General features: G+C 52.1%; 1 protein-coding gene across 1 annotated transcript in view; it reads left to right on the forward strand.

Annotated features, from left to right (window-relative positions):
- Positions 1-20,781, forward strand: part of GLI2 (GLI family zinc finger 2) — a 185,354-nt gene that overhangs the window by 45,248 nt on the left and 119,325 nt on the right. Inside the window, exon 2 of the mRNA XM_040358252.1 lies at positions 8,586-8,735. Coding sequence (XP_040214186.1) covers positions 8,615-8,735 — 121 coding nt within the window. The 5' untranslated portion in view covers positions 8,586-8,614. The remainder of the gene's footprint in view (positions 1-8,585; positions 8,736-20,781) is intronic.

Here is a 20,781-nt window from a genome sequence, read left to right on the forward strand (position 1 = left end):
ATTAGGACCTCAGTGTAGGACCTCAGTGTAGAACCTCAGTGTAGAACCTCAGAGTAGGACCTCAAAGTAGGACCTCAGAGTGTGTCCTCAGATTAGGACCTCAGTGTAGGACCTCAGAGTAGGACCGGAATGTCTTCTGTTCTCCAAACTTTTGGGGAAAACCCTTGGATATGAGAGCAGTGATTCCCCCCTGGAAAATAACCTTCAATTTGCCTTTTGTTTGGGGGTCATTCACACCACGCAATGCCCGTTATTTTGCGCATAATGCGTGCGCACCGAAACGCATGCTGCATTGTTTTGCTGAAACGCATTGCGACGCTTTCCTTTTTTTCTCATTGTTTGCCATGTCCTCGTGTTGATCCAGCGATGAAGGACGCAGCCTGACGCACAAGGTGTGAAAGAGCCCTTATGAAGTGTCAGCTCTTCAGGAGTTCTGTGACTTTCCCTCCCCCGGTGCCTTTGTAAAGCAATTAAGAGCGGCTCGTTAGTCATACAGATAAAGGTAATTAGCTGATAAGGAGGAATTGAGCAGCGGGGAATGGAGACATTTGTCGCCTTGCGGTGTTTGTGTTGTTTTGTCGTTTGTTGTGTTGGGCACTAAATTTATATAAATTATCTCCTGACAACAAACATCTCATTCCATCGCATGTCCCGAAATACGAGGATTGCCCCTCATTCCGGACAGTGGGCGGAGCCATGCAAATCATCGCTTTATGCACCAACGGGCAGCTGCCCATCCTGAACCATTGGGGTATTGTACAAGTACGAGGCGCCATTCACACCTGTGCCACTCCAAAGTCGTGCCACTTCCATTGGGACTTTGATGCCACTTTGGATGCTGACTTTGGTGCACAACCGTCCAGTGGCAGAGCGTCCATAAGGGGCGCAAGGATGCCGCCCCCTGATCCATGCGTCCGCCTCATCAGTGGCCGTCAGTGCCGCCTCATCAGTGCCCCATATTTGTGCCTGCTCATTAGTGCCCACCAGTGCAGCCTCATCAGTGCCCCATATTTGTGCCTGCTCATTAGTGCCCACCAGTGCCGCCTCATCAGTGCCCCATATTTGTGCCTGCTCATAAGTTTCCACCAGTGCAGCCTCATCAGTGCCGCCTCATCAGTGCCCCATATTAGTGCCTGCTCATTAGTGCCGCTAGTGCAGCCTCATCAGTGCCGCCTCATCAGTGCCCCATATTGGTGACAATAAAAGCTGGAAGCTGATTGGTTCCCATGCAGATTTGCGCCCTCTCTCTCCTCCAATGGTACGATGTGAGCTCTGCTATGGACTAGGTCAGAGCTATTCACATGAAGGGGTTAATCCTCCTGGGTGTGTCTTGTAGAGGAATGACAAGGGGGGAAGCTCCTTGGGTGACAGCTGCTTCCTCACCTGTCATCTCCGTCTGGGCCTCATACCTGGAGCAAGACGGGAATATTACCCCCCCCCCTCCCACAGGGCCGCGTTCCGGGAAGGTGGAGAGACCTCCAGTTGCTGCAAATTCTCTTCTCATCACAAGAACAAGAGGAGGAAAAGTTTAGGGGTCTTCCTAAACTTTGGGGGGGGGGGGCACTACACCCCCCTTTTCATTGGGGGGGGAATTGGGATGTATAGTTTGTTTTTTCATATATCATGCGACTCTTATTAGAAGTACATACAACACAATACAATACAATACTATACAATACAACACAACAAGACACAATACAACACAATACAATACAACACAATACAACACAACACGACACAATACAACACAATACAATACAACACTTCGGGCTAGATTCAGATAGCCCGCCGTAACTTAGTGAGGCAGGGGCTGTATTCACCAAGAACCTGCGCCCTAAGTTGCGGCGGTGTAGCGTAGATCTGCCGGCGTAAGCGCGCCTAATTCAAATTGTTAAGAGGTGGGCGTGTTTTATGTAAATTAAACATGACCCCACGTAAATGACGTCTCTAGCAAACGGCACATGTGCCGTCCGTGAACGTATCCCAGTGCGCATGCTCCTAATCACGTCGCAAATAGTCAATGCTTTCGACGTGAACGTAATTTATGCAAAGCCCTATTCGCGAAAGACGTAAACGACGCAAAATTCGACGCTGTCCTGACCTCATATAGCAGGAGTAACCTTACGCCGTAAAAAGCCTTACGTAAACGACGTAAAAAAATCCACCGGGCGCACGTACGTTTCTGAATCGGCGTATCCAGCTCATTTGCATATTCTATGCCGAAATCAACGGAAGCGCCACCTAGCGGCCAGCGGAAATATGCACCCTAAGATACGACGGCGTAAGAGACTTACGCCGCTCGTATCTTAGCAAAATTCCGGCGTATCTAGCTTTCTGATTACAGAAAAAAAGATACGCCGGCGCATCCTAGAAGTTACGCGGCGTATCAATAGATACGCCGACGTAACTTCTTACTGAATCTAGCCCTTCATATATAAAACCCATTGAATACAAAGGCCCGTTTGTGTGGCTCGGCGCATAGATACGACGGCGCATATTTACACTTACGCAGCGTATCTGGAGATACGTCGGCGCAAGTGCTTCGTGAATCCGGGCCTTTGTGTTCAATGAAAATGTATTTGCTCTACAATAGTTCTCTCCAAACTGTGGCCCGGGGGCCGGATGTGGCCCTTTGCTTACCTTTATATGGCCCTTGGTGCACTGTTCCTCCCACTGACACCAATGATGGGACACTATTCCTCCCACTGACACCAATGATGGGACACTATTCCTCCCACTGATACCAATGATGGGACACTATTCCTCCCACTGATACCAATGATGGGGCACTATTCCTCCCACTGATACCAATGATGGGGCACTATTCCTCCCACTGACACCAATGATGGGACGCTATTCCTCCCACTGATACCAATGATGGGACACTATTCCTCCCACTGACACCAATGATGGGGGACACTATTCCTCCCACTGATACCAATGATGGGACACTATTCCTCCCACTGATACCAATGATGGGGCACTATTCCTCCCACTGACACCAATGATGGGACACTATTCCTCCCACTGACACCAATGATGGGGGACACTATTCCTCCCACTGATACCAATGATGGGGCACTATTCCTCCACTGACACCAATGATGGGACACTATTCCTCCCACTGACACCAATGATGGGACACTATTCCTCCCACTGATACCAATGATGGGTCACTATTCCTCCCACTGACACCAATGATGGGACACTATTCCTCCCACTGACACCAATGATGGGACACTATTCCCCCCACTGACACCAATGATGGGACACTATTCCTCCCACTGACACCAATGATGGGACACTATTCCCCCCACTGACACCAATGATGGGACACTATTCCTCCCACTGACACCAATGATGGGACACTATTCCTCCCACTGACACCAATGATGGGACACTATTCCTCCCACTGACACCAATGATGGGACACTATTCCTCCCACTGACACCAATGATGGGACACTATTCCTCCCACTGACACCAATGATGGGACACTATTCCTCCCACTGACACCAATGATGGGACACTATTCCTCCCACTGACACCAATGATGGGACACTATTCCTCCCACTGATACCAATGATGGGACACTATTCCTCCCATTGACACCAATGATGGGACACTATTCCTCCCACTGACACCAATGATGGGGTTGGGATACACTTTAATTCTGTCCCATGTAGTTCCCCTGGGAGGACAGATTCGGTCAGCTGGTCTTCGGGAAAATAATAAAAGTTATTTTTAGGGTTGTCGGCGCTCCGGTTTTTACGGCGCTCTCCTCGGATTGGTGGGCGTGTCCTGACCCCGCGGTGACAGCTGGACTCCTCGCCTGTTTTCATTGGTCACCGGAGTCACGGATGACGCAGATGTGTTTGTGTTTTGTTTGGAAACTTTGTATCTCCTGCGACCATCTCCAGATAAAACTCCCGACTTGAGCCGCCATTTGTTTTTGTTTTCTTCTTCCATTTCCTGGAACGTCCGATCGTCCGATCATTCGTATCCACAGGCGTAATAAACCCAAAAACCAATCATTAGATGTGGCGGCTGCATTCCTTTTCTCTCCTTTACCTTTTTTCTCCCTCTGTTTTCAACTGGTGATCTGGCCAGTAACACCCCTCCTGTATTAGAGCACCTCCTACTCTGGATGAAGGAGCACAGGAGGCACAGCGGACAGCAGCATTGTCAGTCTGGGGGGGGGGGGGGGGGGTTAGATGGACTAGCAGATTTAGATACACTAACAAATTGAAACCAAAGCCCAGCTCACATTTTATAATCCGTTACAGCAAAATGTTTCTTTTCCTTCTGGGATAAATGTTTTACATGAATAAGTGAAAGCTCCTCCTACAAGCTTTAACCAGACACTGATAGAAGTCACAAGACTGCTATATATACTGCTGATGAGAAAAGGTGTTTAGCACTTTATATTTACTAAAATGATTGCATTTCCATGTTCTGTGTACTGTGGGAGAGCAGATATAGTGAATGCAGGGTCCTGGGGAGAGCAGATATAGTGAATGCAGAGTCCTGTGGAGACCAGATATAGTGAATGTAGAGTCCTGGGGAGAGCAGATATAGTGAATGCAGAGTCCTGGGGAGACCAGATATAGGGAATGCAGGATCCTGGGGAGACCAGATATAGTGAATGCAGAGTCCTGGGGAGAGCAGATATAGTGAATGCAGAGTCCTGGGGAGACCAGATATAGTGAATGCAGGCTCCTGGGGAGACCAGATATAGTGAATGCAGGATCCTGGGGAGAGCAGATATAGTGAATGCCAGGTCCTGGGGAGACCAGATATAGTGAATGCAGAGTCCTGGGGAGACCAGATATAGTGAATGCAGGGTCCTGGTGAGACCAGATATAGTGAATGCAGAGTCCTGGGGAGACCAGATATAGTGAATGCAGAGTCCTGGGGGGGTCAGGTATAGTGAATGCAGAGTCCTGGGGAGAGCAGATATAGTGAATGCAGGGTCCTGGGGAGACCAGATATAGTGAATGCAGAGTCCTGGGGAGAGCAGATATAGTGAATGCAGAGTCCTGGGGAGACCAGATATAGTGACTGCAGGCTCCTGGGGAGACCAGATATAGTGAATGCAGGCTCCTGGGGAGAGCAGATCTAGTGAATGCAGGGTCCTGGGGAGACCAGATATAGTGAATGCCGAGTCCTGGGGAGACCAGATATAGTGAATGCAGAGTCCTGGGGAGAGCAGATATAGTGAATTCCGGGTACTGGGGAGACCAGATATAGTGAATGCAGAGTCCTGGGGAGAGCAGATATAGTGAATGCAGAGTCCTGGGGAGAGCAGATATAGTGAATGCAGAGTCCTGGGGAGACCAGATATAGTGAATGCAGGGTCCTGGGGAGACCAGATATAGTGAATGCAGGGTCCTGGGGAGACCAGATATAGTGAATGCAGAGTCCTGGGGAGACCAGATATAGTGAATGCAGGGTCCTGGGGAGAGCAGATATAGTGAATGCAGGCTCCTGGGGAGAGCAGATATAGTGAATGCAGGCTCCTGGGGAGAGCAGATATAGTGAATGCAGGGTCCTGGGGAGAGCAGATATAGTGAATGCAGGCTCCTGGGGAGAGCAGATATAGTGAATGCAGGCTCCTGGGGAGAGCAGATATAGTGAATGCAGGCTCCTGGGGAGACCAGATATAGTGAATGCAGAGTCCTGGGGAGACCACATATAGTGAATGCAGGGTCCTGGGGAGAGCAGATATAGTGAATGCAGAGTCCTGGGGAGATCAGATATCGTGAATGCAGGCTCCTGGGGAGAGCAGATATAGTGAATGCAGGCTCCTGGGGAGAGCAGATATAGTGAATGCAGAGTCCTGGGGAGATCAGATATAGTGAATGCAGGGTCCTGGGTTGAGCAGATATAGTGAATTCCGGGTCCTGGGGAGAGCAGATATAGTGAATGCAGAGTCCTGGGGAGAGCAGATATAGTGAATGCCGAGTCCTGGGGAGACCAGATATAGTGAATGCAGAGTCCTGGGGAGAGCAGATATAGTGACTGCAGGCTCCTGGGGAGAGCAGATCTAGTGAATGCAGAGACCTGGGGAGACCAGATATAGTGACTGCAGAGACCTGGGGAGACCAGATATAGTGAATGCAGAGTCCTGGGGAGACCAGATATAGTGAATGCAGAGTCCTGGGGAGAGCAGATATAGTGACTGCAGGCTCCTGGGGAGAGCAGATCTAGTGAATGCAGAGACCTGGGGAGACCAGATATAGTGACTGCAGAGTCCTGGGGAGAGCAGATATAGTGAATGCAGGCTCCTGGGGAGAGCAGATATAGTGAATGCAGAGTCCTGGGGAGACCACATATAGTGAATGCAGGGTCCTGGGGAGACCAGATATAGTGAATGCAGGGTCCTGGGGAGAGCAGATATAGTGAATGCAGAGTCCTGGGGAGAGCAGATATAGTGAATACAGGGTCCTGGGGAGACCAGATATAGTGAATACAGGGTCCAGGGGGGGAGCAGATATAGTGAATGCAGAGTCCTGGGGAGACCAGATATAGTGAATGCAGGGTCCTGGGGAGATCACATATAGTGAATGCAGGGTCCTGGGGAGACCAGATATAGTGAATGCAGAGTCCTGGGGAGACCAGATATAGTGAATGCAGAGTCCTGGGGAGAGCAGATATAGTGACTGCAGGGTCCTGGGGAGAGCAGATATAGTGAATGCAGGGTCCTGGGGAGAGCAGATATGGTGAATGCAGGGTCCTGGGGAGAGCAGATATAGTGAATGCAGGGTCCTGGGGAGACCAGATATAGTGAATGCAGAGTCCTGGGGAGACCAGATATAGTGAATGCAGAGTCCTGGGGAGAGCAGATATAGTGAATACAGGGTCCTGGGGAGACCAGATATAGTGAATACAGGGTCCTGGGGAGAGCAGATATAGTGAATGCAGAGTCCTGGGGAGACCAGATATAGTGAATGCAGGGTCCTGGGGAGATCACATATAGTGAATGCAGGGTCATGGGGAGACCAGATATAGTGAATGCAGAGTCCTGGGGAGACCAGATATAGTGAATGCAGAGTCCTGGGGAGACCAGATATAGTGAATGCAGGGTCCTGGGGAGAGCAGATATAGTGAATGCAGGCTCCTGGGGAGAGCAGATATAGTGAATGCAGGCTCCTGGGGAGAGCAGATATAGTGAATGCAGGCTCCTGGGGAGAGCAGATATAGTGAATGCAGAGTCCTGGGGAGATCAGATATAGTGAATGCAGGGTCCTGGGTTGAGCAGATATAGTGAATTCCGGGTCCTGGGGAGAGCAGATATAGTGAATGCAGAGTCCTGGGGAGAGCAGATATAGTGAATGCCGAGTCCTGGGGAGACCAGATATAGTGAATGCAGAGTCCTGGGGAGAGCAGATATAGTGACTGCAGGCTCCTGGGGAGAGCAGATCTAGTGAATGCAGAGACCTGGGGAGACCAGATATAGTGACTGCAGAGACCTGGGGAGACCAGATATAGTGAATGCAGAGTCCTGGGGAGACCAGATATAGTGAATGCAGAGTCCTGGGGAGAGCAGATATAGTGACTGCAGGCTCCTGGGGAGAGCAGATCTAGTGAATGCAGAGACCTGGGGAGACCAGATATAGTGACTGCAGAGTCCTGGGGAGAGCAGATATAGTGAATGCAGGCTCCTGGGGAGAGCAGATATAGTGAATGCAGAGTCCTGGGGAGACCACATATAGTGAATGCAGGGTCCTGGGGAGACCAGATATAGTGAATGCAGGGTCCTGGGGAGAGCAGATATAGTGAATGCAGAGTCCTGGGGAGAGCAGATATAGTGAATACAGGGTCCTGGGGAGACCAGATATAGTGAATACAGGGTCCTGGGGAGAGCAGATATAGTGAATGCAGAGTCCTGGGGAGACCAGATATAGTGAATGCAGGGTCCTGGGGAGATCACATATAGTGAATGCAGGGTCCTGGGGAGACCAGATATAGTGAATGCAGAGTCCTGGGGAGACCAGATATAGTGAATGCAGAGTCCTGGGGAGAGCAGATATAGTGACTGCAGGGTCCTGGGGAGAGCAGATATAGTGAATGCAGGGTCCTGGGGAGAGCAGATATGGTGAATGCAGGGTCCTGGGGAGAGCAGATATAGTGAATGCAGGGTCCTGGGGAGACCAGATATAGTGAATGCAGAGTCCTGGGGAGACCAGATATAGTGAATGCAGAGTCCTGGGGAGACCAGATATGGTGAATGCAGGCTCCTGGGGGGACCAGATATAGCGGGGATAAGCAATTAGCGGACCTCCAGCTGTTGCCAAACTACAAGTCCCATCATGCCTCTGCCTCTGGGTGTCATGCTTGATGCTGCCAGAGTCTCGCTATGCCTCGTGGGACTTGTAGTTTGGCAACATCTGGAGGTCCGCTAATTGCTTATCCCTGAGATATAGTGAATGCAGAGTCCTGGGGAGAGCAGATATAGTGAATGCAGAGTCCTGGGGAGAGCAGATATAGTGAATTTATCCCCAATGATGTCATCACTGGGTCTGTGTGCTTCTCTATGTAAAGGAGGACATCGCATAACCCCGGAATTTCCCTTTATTTTTTTAGGCTCCGTCTCTGGGGTATGAGCCACTGACATGGAGACGTCGGGCCCGGTGAGCGCCGCGCACAAGAAGGAGAGCAAAGCGTCAGTTCTGGATGGGAACCCCTTCTCGGAGGTCGGGAAGAAAGCGGCCGCGCACCCCACTTCATCAGGAGGTACCGCCCAGCGCCGCGTCTTTTATCAATTATACCGTACAATCGCAATTCCGTATTCTGTATTTCTTATATTTGTAAGTTTTTTGTATCTAGTTTTGAGCGGAGCGCCATTTTCTTTGTTTTTCTCCCCCGCGGTGACATCACTGTGCCCCATTTCAATTTTTTTGTTACATTTTTGTCAAAATTTTTCCTTTGGACTAAGCAAAATGTAGCAAAAACGACCCCAAAATGACTCAACTCTTCTTTGTTTATAAACGAAGCCGTGTGATTGCCATAGCAGTGCAGAGATGGAAATCACATGGCTTTGTTTATAAACAAAGGGTGAGTTAGGATTCCTTTGTTCTTCAGTATTGAATTGTTTTTTTGGTACAATAGATCCAGGATGGCTGAAAGGAGCTTCTGTAACATTTGGGAACCAAACTCCAACAGATCTCCCCCCCCCCCCCCCACTCCTTGTCCTGGTTGGAGGTTCACCCCAAATTTCTGTCTTTGTTAGAGATTTGCCCCCACTTCCCATCCTGCTTAGAGATTTGCTCCCACTTCCCATCCTGGTTAGAGATTTGCCCCTATCCCGGTAAGAGATTTGCCCCCATCCTGGTTAGAGATTTGTCCCCACTTCCCATCCTGGTAAGAGATTTGCCCCCACTTCCCATCCTGGTTAGAGATTTGCTCCCACTTCCCATCCTGGTTAGAGATTTGCCCCTATCCCGGTAAGAGATTTGCCCCCATCCCGGTTAGAGATTTGCTCCCACTTCCCATCCTGGTTAGAGATTTGCTCCCACTTCCCATCCTGGTTAGAGATTTGCCCCCACTTCCCATCCTGGTTAGAGATTTGCTCCCACTTCCCATCCTGGTTAGAGATTTGCTCCCACTTCCCATCCTGGTTAGAGATTTGCTCCCACTTCCCATCCTGGTTAGAGATTTGTCCCCACTTCCCATCCTGGTTAGAGATTTGCCCCCACTTCCCATCCTGGTTAGAGATTTGCTCCCACTTCCCATCCTGGTTAGAGATTTGCCCCTATCCCGGTAAGAGATTTGCCCCCATCCTGGTTAGAGATTTGTTCCCACTTCCCATCCTAGTAAGAGATTTGCCCCATCTCCCATCTTGGTAAGAGATTTGCCCCATCTCCCATCTTGGTAAGAGATTTGCCCCCACTTCCCATCCTGGTTAGAGATTTGCCCCACTTCCCATACTGGTTAGAGATTTGCTCCCACTTCCCATCCTGGTTAGAGATTTGCTCCCACTTCCCATCCTGGTTAGAGATTTGCCCCCACTTCCCATACTGGTTAGAGATTTGCTCCCACTTCCCATCCTGGTTAGAGATTTGCTCCCACTTCCCATCCTGGTTAGAGATTTGTCCCCACTTCCCATCCTGGTTAGAGATTTGTCCCCACTTCCCATCCTGGTAAGAGATTTGCCCCTACTTCCCATCCTGGTAAGAGATTTGCTTCCACTTCCCATCCTGGTTAGAGATTTGTCCCCACTTCCCATCCTGGTAAGAGATTTGCCCCTACTTCCCATCCTGGTTAGAGATTTGTCCCTACTTCCCATCCTGGTTAGAGATTTGTCCCCACTTCCCATCCTGGTAAGAGATTTGATCCCACTTCCCATCCTGGTAAGAGATTTGCTCCCACTTCCCATCCTGGTTAGAGATTTGCTCCCACTTCCCATCCTGGTTAGAGATTTGCTCCCACTTCCCATCCTGGTGAGAGATTTGCCCCCACATCCCATCCTGGTAAGAGATTTGGCCCCATGCCGGTAAGAGATTTGCTCCCACTTCCCATCCTGGTAAGAGATTTGCCCCACTTCCCATCCTGGTAAGAGATTTGCCCCCATCCTGCTTAGAGATTTGCCCCCACTTCCCATCCTGGTAAGAGATTTGCCCCCATCCTGCTTAGAGATTTGCCCCCACTTCCCATCCTGGTTAGAGATTTGTCCGCAGTTCCCATCCTGGTTAGAGATTTGCTCCCACTTTCCATCCTGGTAAAAGATTTGCCCCCACTTCCCATCCTGGTTAAAAATTTGCCCCCACTTCCCATCCTGGTTAAAAATTTGCTCCCACTTCCCATCCTGGTAAGAGATTTGCCCCTACTTCCCATCCTGGTTAGAGATTTGTCCCCACTTCCCATCCTGCTTAGATATTTGCCCCCACTCCCCATCCTGCTTAGAGATTTGCCCCTACTTCCCATCCTGGTTAGAGATTTGTCCCCACTTCCCATCCTGGTTAGAGATTTGCCCCCACTTCCCATCCTGGTTAAAAATGTGCTCCCACTTCCCATCCTGGTAAGAGATTTGCCCCTACTTCCCATCCTGGTTAGAGATTTGTCCCCACTTCCCATCCTGCTTAGATATTTGCCCCCACTCCCCATCCTGCTTAGAGATTTGCCCCCACTTAAAGCCCTTGTTGGAGATTTTCCTGCATTCCCCACCCTTGTTGAAGAATCACCCTCACTCTTTGCCCTTATTGGAGATTCACCCTCACTTCTTACTCTTGTTGGAGATTTACCTCCATTTCCCACCCTTGTTGGATATTCACTCCTCTCTCTACCCCTGTTAGAGATCATGGTTGGAGATTTGCCCCCCTTTTTTCACCCTTGTTGAAGATTCACCCCCACTTCCAGCCCAGGTTGGAGATTCAAACTCATTACCCCTGGTTGGAGATTTGCCCCCACTTCCAGCCCTGGTTGGAGATTTGCTTCCACTTCCCACCCTAATTGGAAATTCACCCCACCCACTTTCCTTGATGGAGATTCTCCCCCACATCCTCTCCTTGTTGGAGATTCACCATCGCTCCTGGTTGAAAATTTGTCCCTACTCCCTGCCCTTGTTGGAGATTTGCCCCCACTGCCTGCCCTTGCTCGAGATTCACCCTTGCTTTCTCTCCTTGTTGGAGATTCACCATCGCTTCTCATTCTGGTTGAAGATTTGTCCCTGCTGCCTATTCTTGTTGGAGATTTAGTCTTGTTCCCCGCCCTGGTGGTAGATTCGCTCCCACCTCCCACCCTGATTAGACATTTGCCCCCTCTCCCTACCCTGGTTGGAGATTCGTCCCTACTTTCCACCCTTGTTGGAGTTTTAACCCCACTCCCCACACTTGTTGAAGATTTGCCCCCACTCCCCGCCCTGGTTGGAATTTCTCCCCCAATCCCTGCCCTTTTTTGAGTTTTGACCCCACTATCCACTCTTGTTTGAGATTCGCCCCCATTTCCTGTCCTTGTTAGAGATTTACCCCTGTATCCTTCCTTTTTTGGAAATGTACCCTTGCTCCCTGTCCTGGTTAGAGATTTGCCTCTCACTCCCTGCTCTTGTTAGAGATTTGCCCCTGCTTCCTGCTGTTGTTTGAGATTTGCCCACACTCCCTGCTCTTCTTAAGGATTTGCCATCACTTCCTGCTCTTGTTAGAGATTTGTCCCACTTCCTGCTCTTGTTAGAGATTTGCCCCACTTCCTTCTCTTGTTAGAGATTTGCCCCACTTCCTTCTCTTGTTAGAGATTTGCCCCACTTCCTTCTCTTGTTAGAGATTTGCCCCACTTCCTGCTCTTATTAGTGATTTGCCCCTGCTTTGTTTCCATGTTGGAGATTCGCTCTTGCTCCCTGCCCTTGTTAGAGATTTGCCTCCACTTCCTGTTCTTGTTAGTGATTTGCCCCTGCTTTGTTTCCATGTTGGAGATTCGCTCTTGCTCCCTGCCCTTGTTAGAGATTTGCCTCCACTTCCTGTTCTTGTTAGAGATTTGCCCCTGCTCGGTATCCATGTTGGAGATTCGCTCTCATTCCCTGCCCTTGTTGGAGATTCTCTCTCACTCCCTGCCCTTGTTAGAGATTTGCCTCCACTTCCTGCCCTTGTTAGAGATTTGCCTCCACTTCCTGCCCTTGTTAGAGATTTGCCTCCACTTCCTGCCCTTGTTAGAGATTTGCCTCCACTTCCTGCCCTTGTTAGAGATTTGCCTCCACTTCCTGCCCTTGTTAGAGATTTGCCCCCACTTCCTGTCATTGTAAGAGATTTGCCCCCACTTCCTGCCCTTGTTAGAGATTTGCCCCCACTTCCTGTTCTTGTAAGAGATTTGCCCCACTCCCCGCCCCTATTGGAGATTCGCCCCCCGATTTTTAAAGCGCCAATCCTTCTGCGTCGTCGCTTCCTGCGCCCCAAACTTTCGTCTCCTTGATGAACTTTTCGGAAACTTTCTGTTTTTTGCGAATTTTCTTTTTCCAGATCCGACTCGTAAACCTTCTCATGATCCACCTAAAGAAGTGACTTTCCCATTTCCCAATAAAAACCTCCGCCGCTCCCCTTTGATTGGACGGGGAGGGAGGGGGGGGGGGCAAACCATTTGTTTCTTGTGATTTAAACCCGATGTGAAGGAACTGAAGGATTTAACACTTTTTCTGGCGTTTTATTGATCCGCACAGTCGGTGTTTCATGCCGGGCTGGAGGGGGGGGAGGCCTTTGAAATCAGCAGGGGGCGCCATTCTGGGCATTTAATTACCTCTGTGACAGATGCCAAGGTGTGATTCTACACAGGCTGTTAAAGTTTAGAGCTGATTGCTGAAGGGACCCTCCTAATTGATGATTTCCAGGACCCCCCCCCCCTCTCCTCTGATTTCCCACAATCCCTCTGGGGGGGTCGCAGTATGTGGAGGAAATCTGACCATTTGTTTAAAGAGAACCAAGTGTCTCCCGAGATGGAGCCGATTAAAGGAGACGATTCCCAGATCCTGCTGATAGAGACCAGAGCCCTGGAGGTGCAAAGGATTCTGGGTACAGGGCTGGGGGCATGCGAGGCGCCACGTCATGGCGAGGCGAAGATGGGTGGAGTTCTGCAACCGCCTCCAACCTCCTCCAACATCCTCCAAACTCCTCCAACCTCCTCCATCCACTTCCAGCCTCCTCCATCCACCTCCAACTTCCTCCCACCTCCTCCAACCTCCACCATCCACCTCCAACCGCCTCCAACCTCCTCCAGCTGCCTCCAACCTCCTCCAAACTCCTCCAACCTCCTCCAACCGCCTCCAAACTCCTTCAACCTCCTCCAACCTCCTCCAACCGCCTCCAACCTCCTCCAAACTCCTCCAACCTCCTCCAAACTCCTCCAACCTCCTCCAGCTGCCTCCAACCTCCTCCAAACTCCTCCAACCGCCTCCAACCTCCTCCAGCTGCCTCCAACCTCCTCCAAACTCCTCCAACCTCCTTCAACCACCTCCAACCACCTCCAACCACCTCCAACATCTTCAAAACTCCTCCATCCACCTCCAACCTCCTCCATTCTCCTCCATCCACCTCCAACCTCCTCCAACCTCCTCCAACCGCCTCCAACCGCCTCCAACCGCCTCCAACCACCTCCAACCACCTCCAACCACCTCCAACCTCCTCCAACGTCCTCCAACCTCCTCCAACCACCTCCAACCACCTCCAACCACCTCCAACATCTTCAAAACTCCTCCATCCACCTCCAACCTCCTCCATTCTCCTCCATCCACCTCCAACCTCCTCCAACCGCCTCCAACCGCCTCCAACCGCCTCCAACCGCCTCCAACCACCTCCAACCTCCTCCAACGTCCTCCAACCTCCTCCAACCGCCTCCAATCTCCTCCAACCGCCTCCAACCGCCTCCAACCTCCTCCATCCACCTCCAACTGCCTCCAACCACCTCCAAACTCCTCCAACCACCTCCAACCACCTCCAACCGCCTCCATCCGCCTCCAACTGCCTCCAACCGCCTCCATCCACCTCCATCCACCTCCAACCTCCTACAACCACCTCCAACTGCCTCCAACCTCCTCCATCCTCCTCCAACCACCTCCAATTTCCTCCATCCACCTTCACCAACCCCTTCCAACCCATCCAACCTCCTTCAACCACCTCCATCCACCTACAATCTCCTCCATCCACCTCCAACCACCTCCTTCCACCTCCAACCTCCTCCAACCGCCTCCAACAACCTCCTCCAACCACCTCCATTCACCTTCAAACGCCTCCAACCTCCTCCAGCCGCCTCCAACCTCCTTCATCCACCTACAACCGCTTCCAACCTCCTCCATCCACCTCCAAACGCCTTCAACCTCCTTCATGCGCCTCCAACCACCTCCAAATGCTTTCAACCGCCTCCAACCTCTTCCATCCTCCTTAATCCACCTCCAACCCGCTCCATCCACCTTCAACAGCTTCCAACCTCCTCCAACCACCTCCAACATCCTCCAACCTCCTTCATCCACCTCCAACCTCCTCCATCCACCTTCAACCTCCTCCAACCTCTTTCATCCACCTCCAACCTCCTCCAACCTCCTCCATCCACCTTCAACCGCCTACAACCTCATCCAGTTGCCTTCAACCGCCTCCAACCTCCTATAACCGCCTCCAACCTCATCCAGTTGCCTTCAACCACCTCCAACCTCCTCCAACCGCCTCCAACCTCCTCCAACCTCCTCCATCCACCTCCAACGGCTTCCAACCACCTCCATTCACAGCTAATAAAATGCGCCGCAACCGCACCCCTGGCATTTACATATCAAAAATGGTGATTTCCCATTTTAGGCAAACATTTAAATATCTCCCTCTCCCCAATATCTATCTATCTATTCCTCTCTCTCTCTCTCTCTCTCCAATAGCTGTCTATCCTTCTATCTAGCCACCTATCTGTCTATCTCTCTCTTTCTCCAATGTCTATCTATCTATCTATCTATCTATCTATCTATCTATCTATCTATCCATCTTTATCCATCTATCTATCTATCTATCTATCTATCTATCTATCTATCTATCTATCTATCTATCTATCTATCTATCTATCTATCTATCTATCTATCTATCTGTCTATCCCTCTCAGGGAAGTATTTTCCATACATGTGAAGTACTTTGCAGACTTTCCTGGTGTAATGTGGAATGTAGGTCCGGAGTTATTGGGGGGGCCTGATTCCTCCTGGGGACCCCCAGTCGCACTCCCCCCTCCCCCGCTCTTATCTGGCCTGTTGGATGAATAATGTAGGGAGAGATCTTAGTGAGCGGAGGACTTCCAGGGAGGCTGTTTGAAGATGGAGGAGACAGATGATGAAAGAAGTCTCTAATCAGCTCTAAAAAGCCCTGGCAGGATTCCTGATAAATAACTCAGAGTGACCAGCAGGGAGAGCGGCTTTGTCTTCAACTTTCCTGCAATTAGATTTCGCTTTTCGCCGCGCGTTCCGCGGGGAAAATCCAGAGGAATGCAAAAATGTGCGGAAAGGGCGGCTTAGCACCCTGCGCACGGCGGCCGAATATCTGCGATTTCCAGGGGACGGTTTCCGGCTGCCGGTTTTCTTTACTTCTTTACTGCGCTCCAGTAAAGTGTGGCGGGGCACTCCGGTGCGGGGCAGTAAAGCGTGGCGGGGGCACTCTGGTGCGGGGCAGTAAAGTGTTGGCGGGGGCACTCCGTTGCGGGGCAGTAAAGTGTTGGCGGGGGCACTCCGTTGCGGGGCAGTAAAGTGTGGCGGGGGCACTCCGGTGCGGGGCAGTAAAGTGTGGCGGGGGCACTCCGGTGCGGGGCAGTAAAGCGTGGCGGGGGCACTCTGGTGCGGGGCAGTAAAGTGTTGGCGGGGGCACTCCGTTGCGGGGCAGTAAAGTGTTGGCGGGGGCACTCCGTTGCGGGGCAGTAAAGTGTGGCGGGGGCACTCCGGTGCGGGGCAGTAAAGTGTGGCGGGGGCACTCCGGTGCGGGGCAGTAAAGTGTGGCGGGGGCACTCCGGTGCGGGGCAGTAAAGTGTGGCGGGGGCACTCCGGTGCGTGGCAGTAAAGTGGGGCGGGGGCACTCCGGTGTGGGGCAGTAAAGTGTGGCGGGGCACTCCGGTGCGGGGCAGTAAATTATGGCGAGGGCACTCCGGTGCGGGGCAGTAAAGTGTGGCGGGGGCACTCCGGTGCGGGGCAGTAAAGTGTGGCGGGGGCACTCCGGTGCGTGGCAGTAAAGTGAGGCGGGGGCACTCCGGTGTGGGGCAGTAAAGTGTGGCGGGGCACTCCGGTGCGGGGCAGTAAATTATGGCGAGGGCACTCCGGTGCGGGGCAGTAAAGTGTGGCGGGGGCACTCCGGTGCGGGGCAGTAAAGTGTGGCGGGGGCACTCTGGTGCGGGGCAGTAAAGTGTGGCGGGGGCACTCCGGTGCGTGGCAGTAAAGTGAGGCGGGGGCACTCCGGTGTGGGGCAGTAAAGTGTGGCGGGGCACACCGGTGCGGGGCAGTAAATTATGGCGAGGGCACTCCGGTGCGGGGCAGTAAAGTGTGGCGGGGGCACTCCGGTGCGGGGCAGTAAAGTGTGGCGGGGGCACTCCGGTGCGTGGCAGTAAAGTGAGGCGGGGGCACTCCGGTGTGGGGCAGTAAAGTGTGGCGGGGCACTCCGGTGCGGGGCAGTAAATTATGGCGAGGGCACTCCGGTGCGGGGCAGTAAAGTGTGGCGGGGGCACTCCGGTGCGGGGCAGTAAAGTGTGGCGGGGGCACTCCGGTGAGTGGCAGTAAAGTGTGGCGGGGGCACTCCGGTGCGGGGCAGTAAAGTGTGGCGGGGGCACTCCGGTGCGGGGCAGTAAAGTGTGGCGGGGGCACTCCGGTGCGGGGCAGTAAAGTGTGGCGGGGGCACTCTGGTGAGTGGCAGTAAAGTGTGGCGGGGGCACTCCGGTGCGGGGCAGTAAAGTGTGGCGGGGGCACTCCGGTGCGTGGCAGTAAAGTGAGGCGGGGGCACTCCGTGCGGGGCAGTAAAGTGTGGCGGGGCACTCCGGTGCGTGGCAGTAAAGTGAGGAGGGGGCACTCCAGTGCGGGGCAGTAAAGTGTGGCGGGGCACTCCGGTGCGGGGCAGTAAAGTGTGGCGGGGCACTCCGGTGAGTGGCAGTAAAGTGTGGCGGGGGCACTCCGGTGCGGGGCAGTAAAGTGTGGCTGATGTTTTTGCAGCCGGTGACCCCGGCCAGGACACGTGTCACCCACAGCAGGCTATTCCTGAAAGTCCTAAATTTAGGAGATTCCCGGATGGACAGCTGCTGCTTCTGTTTAACATGCAACCAATTATTGCCGGTTCCTGCCAGAAGGGGGAGGGGCGCGAGCGCAGCCCCCCCGTCACTGATGCACGCCGCACACCACCCCCTCCTTTCTCATGGACAGGATGTATTTTTATACATTGAGCTGCATTTGCAACACGAGGCTCCATTCACAATGATAAAGCCCCAGGAATAATGGAGTCTTATGGTCAAAAAAGTGACAGTTATTTTCAGTTGAGTCCAATAGCAGCCGGTAAGAGTGGGTCCTCGGGAGGGATTCCCCCATCAATACGGACTGTGCTGATTAGGGGGGGAATCGAGCAATTTTTCTGTACTGCAACCTGTGATTGCAGGAAAGAAAATCGCACCGTCTATGGCTGGCTGAGGCCTGAAATTACCAGCCTTAGATTGGATGGACCAATCACTGCATACCTACCAGTCTTTGCAGGCTCCACCCCTAAATGTGCAGGGAAGGCTGCCCCCTACTAGACCACACCTCTAAATGTAAATGTGCAGGTTGGCCTCACCCAGGCCCCACCCCTAAATGTACAGGGACTTTGCAAGTTGGTCCCATGCAGACCCCGCCTCTAAATGTAGGGGGGGCGTTTCAGGTTGGTCCCACCCAGACCCCGCCTCTAAATGTGCAGGGGCTTTGCAGGTTGGTCCCACCCAGGCTCCACCCCCTAAATGTGCAGGGGCTTTGCAGGTTGGTCCCATGTAGATCCTCACCTCTAAATGTGCAGGTTGGTCCCACCCAGGCCCCACCCCTAAATGTACAGGGACTTTGCAGGTTGGTCCCATCCAGACCCCGCCTCTAAATGTGCAGGGGCTTTGCAGGTTGGTCCCACCCATGCTCCACCCCTAAATGTGCAGGGACTGTGCAGGCTGGTCCCACGCAGACCCCGTCTCTAAATGTGCAGGGACTTTGTAGGTTGGTCCCATGCAGACCACACCTCTAAATGTGAAGGTTGACCCCACTCAAACCCCACCCCTAAATGTGCAGGGGCTTTGCAGGTTGGTCCCACCCAGGCTCCACCCCCTAAATGTGCAGGGGCTTTGCAGGTTAGTCCCATGTAGACCCCCACCTCTAAATGTGCAGGTTGGTCCCACCCAGGCCCCACCCCTAAATGTACAAGGACTTTGCAGGTTGGCCCCACCCAGGCTCCACCCCTAAATCTGCAGGGCCTGTGCAGAGACTTTGCAGGTTAGTCCCGCCCTGACCCCGCCTCTAATGTGCAGGGGCTTTGCAGGTTAGTCCCGCCCAGACCCCGCCTCTGAAAGTACAGGGACTCTGCAAGCACTGAGGACCAAGATCCCAGACGGTCCAGGAAAATCCGGGACGATTCTCATGAAATGGGCAAATCTGGCTCCTCCCCCTGCGTCGTTATTAATTTGTGAAAGATTTGTAAAGTGAATATTGAAGCTGCGGCGAAGTTCTCCTCGGCTGCGATCGGACGGAATGTCGCTGAAGAGGGGACGCGGCATATCAGGGGGGGCCGGGCATACTGGGAGTTGTTGTCCCTTAAAAGCCCCCCCTCCCCTCCCCCCATCTCCTCTGCACAGTCATGTCTTACAAAGCCTTTGCAGCCTTTCCGCTCCGATCGTTTTTCTCTCGAAGCCTTCAAAGGGCCCTTCAGCTTCAGTTGGGAGACATTAAACCCGAATCCTAAGAGGAGCGCCGCTGTCACTTTAAAGGAGCTGCTGGCAGCTATTCAGCAATCCCCGGCACCACTTCAACCTTCGCTGAGAGCGCTGAGAGCGCCGAGAGCGTGCCGCAGCTTGTTTAAAGTGACAGCCTGACTCACTCATCCCCATTAAAGGATCGTTCGGCGCCGACATTTAGAACTGGCAGCATGCAGGACGATCGGCGCTGTGCGAAAAAAAGAAAAGAGGGGGCTGCCATTAAAGCTGAACTCTGAGGCCACAAACCGAAGGCGGCTCTGTCATCAATCCAAGTAGCTGAATTCCCTTTGGTATCAATCCCTGTACAGCAGAGCTCAGACTGGGAGAGGAAGAAGCAGCACAAAGGAGCCGATCCGTCGTGCTGCATCGCTCTTGTGCTAAAAAGGAACATTGGGCCAGATTCACCAAAGAGATACTCCGTCGTATCTCTGTTTCTATCTATGCGGCTGATTCATAGAATCAGTTACGCATAGATATCCCTAAGATCCGACAGGTGTAATAGTTTTACACTGTCGGATCTTAGGATGCAGTACCGCGGCCGCCGCTGGGGGGAGTTTGCGTCGTAAACCAGCGTCGGGTATGCAAATTAGGAGTTACGGCGATTCACGACGGATTTTCCTGTTCGCTACGTCGCCGCTAGTCTAGTTTCCCGTCGCAAAGTTAGTCGTCGTTTTAGGTGCCCTAACTTTACTCAGCAAACGTATGTGCTGTATAAAGTATGGCCGTCATTCCCACGTCTAAATTTAAAATTTAACGTCGTTTGCGTAAGCCATCTGGGAATACAGAAGTACGCTACGCGCGTCGCCGTTCGAAAAAATGACGTCACGGCGCGCAAAGCACGACGGGAATTGCGAAACTGAGCATGCGCAGTAGGTCCGGCGCGGGAGCGCGCCTAATTTAAATGGCACACGCCCATTTGAATTGGCCCGCCTTGCGCCGGAGGCCGCCGGCGTAGTTTTCATCGCAAGTGCTTTGTGAATCAGGCACTTGCGATGAAAACTTGCGGCGGTGTAACGTATCTACGATACGTTACGCCGCCGCAATTCTACCAGAATCTGGCCCATATCATCTGTATTTTTCTGATCCGGAGTTTTACAGCTGCATGGGGATCAACTAGACGTGTGCAATTCGTTTTGTTTCCGAATTCGTTTTTTAACGAATTTCGACAAATTTGTTAATTCGGAAATATCCGAACGACTGAAAACCTGTTTAACAAATTTTTCAGAATATTCGGCAATTTCGAAATCCTGCGCTGACCTACGTTGATCCTACACACGTGCACAGCCGAAAAATGTGTTCGTTTTCATTTTATTTTAATTTTTTTAATTTTTTTGTTATCGCTTTTCGGGTCATTCGTTATGATCACAATTCCTAAATTCTAAAA

This window comes from Rana temporaria, chromosome 6 (genome assembly GCF_905171775.1).
Source record: "Rana temporaria chromosome 6, aRanTem1.1, whole genome shotgun sequence".
NCBI classification, from domain to species: Eukaryota; Metazoa; Chordata; class Amphibia; order Anura; family Ranidae; genus Rana; species Rana temporaria.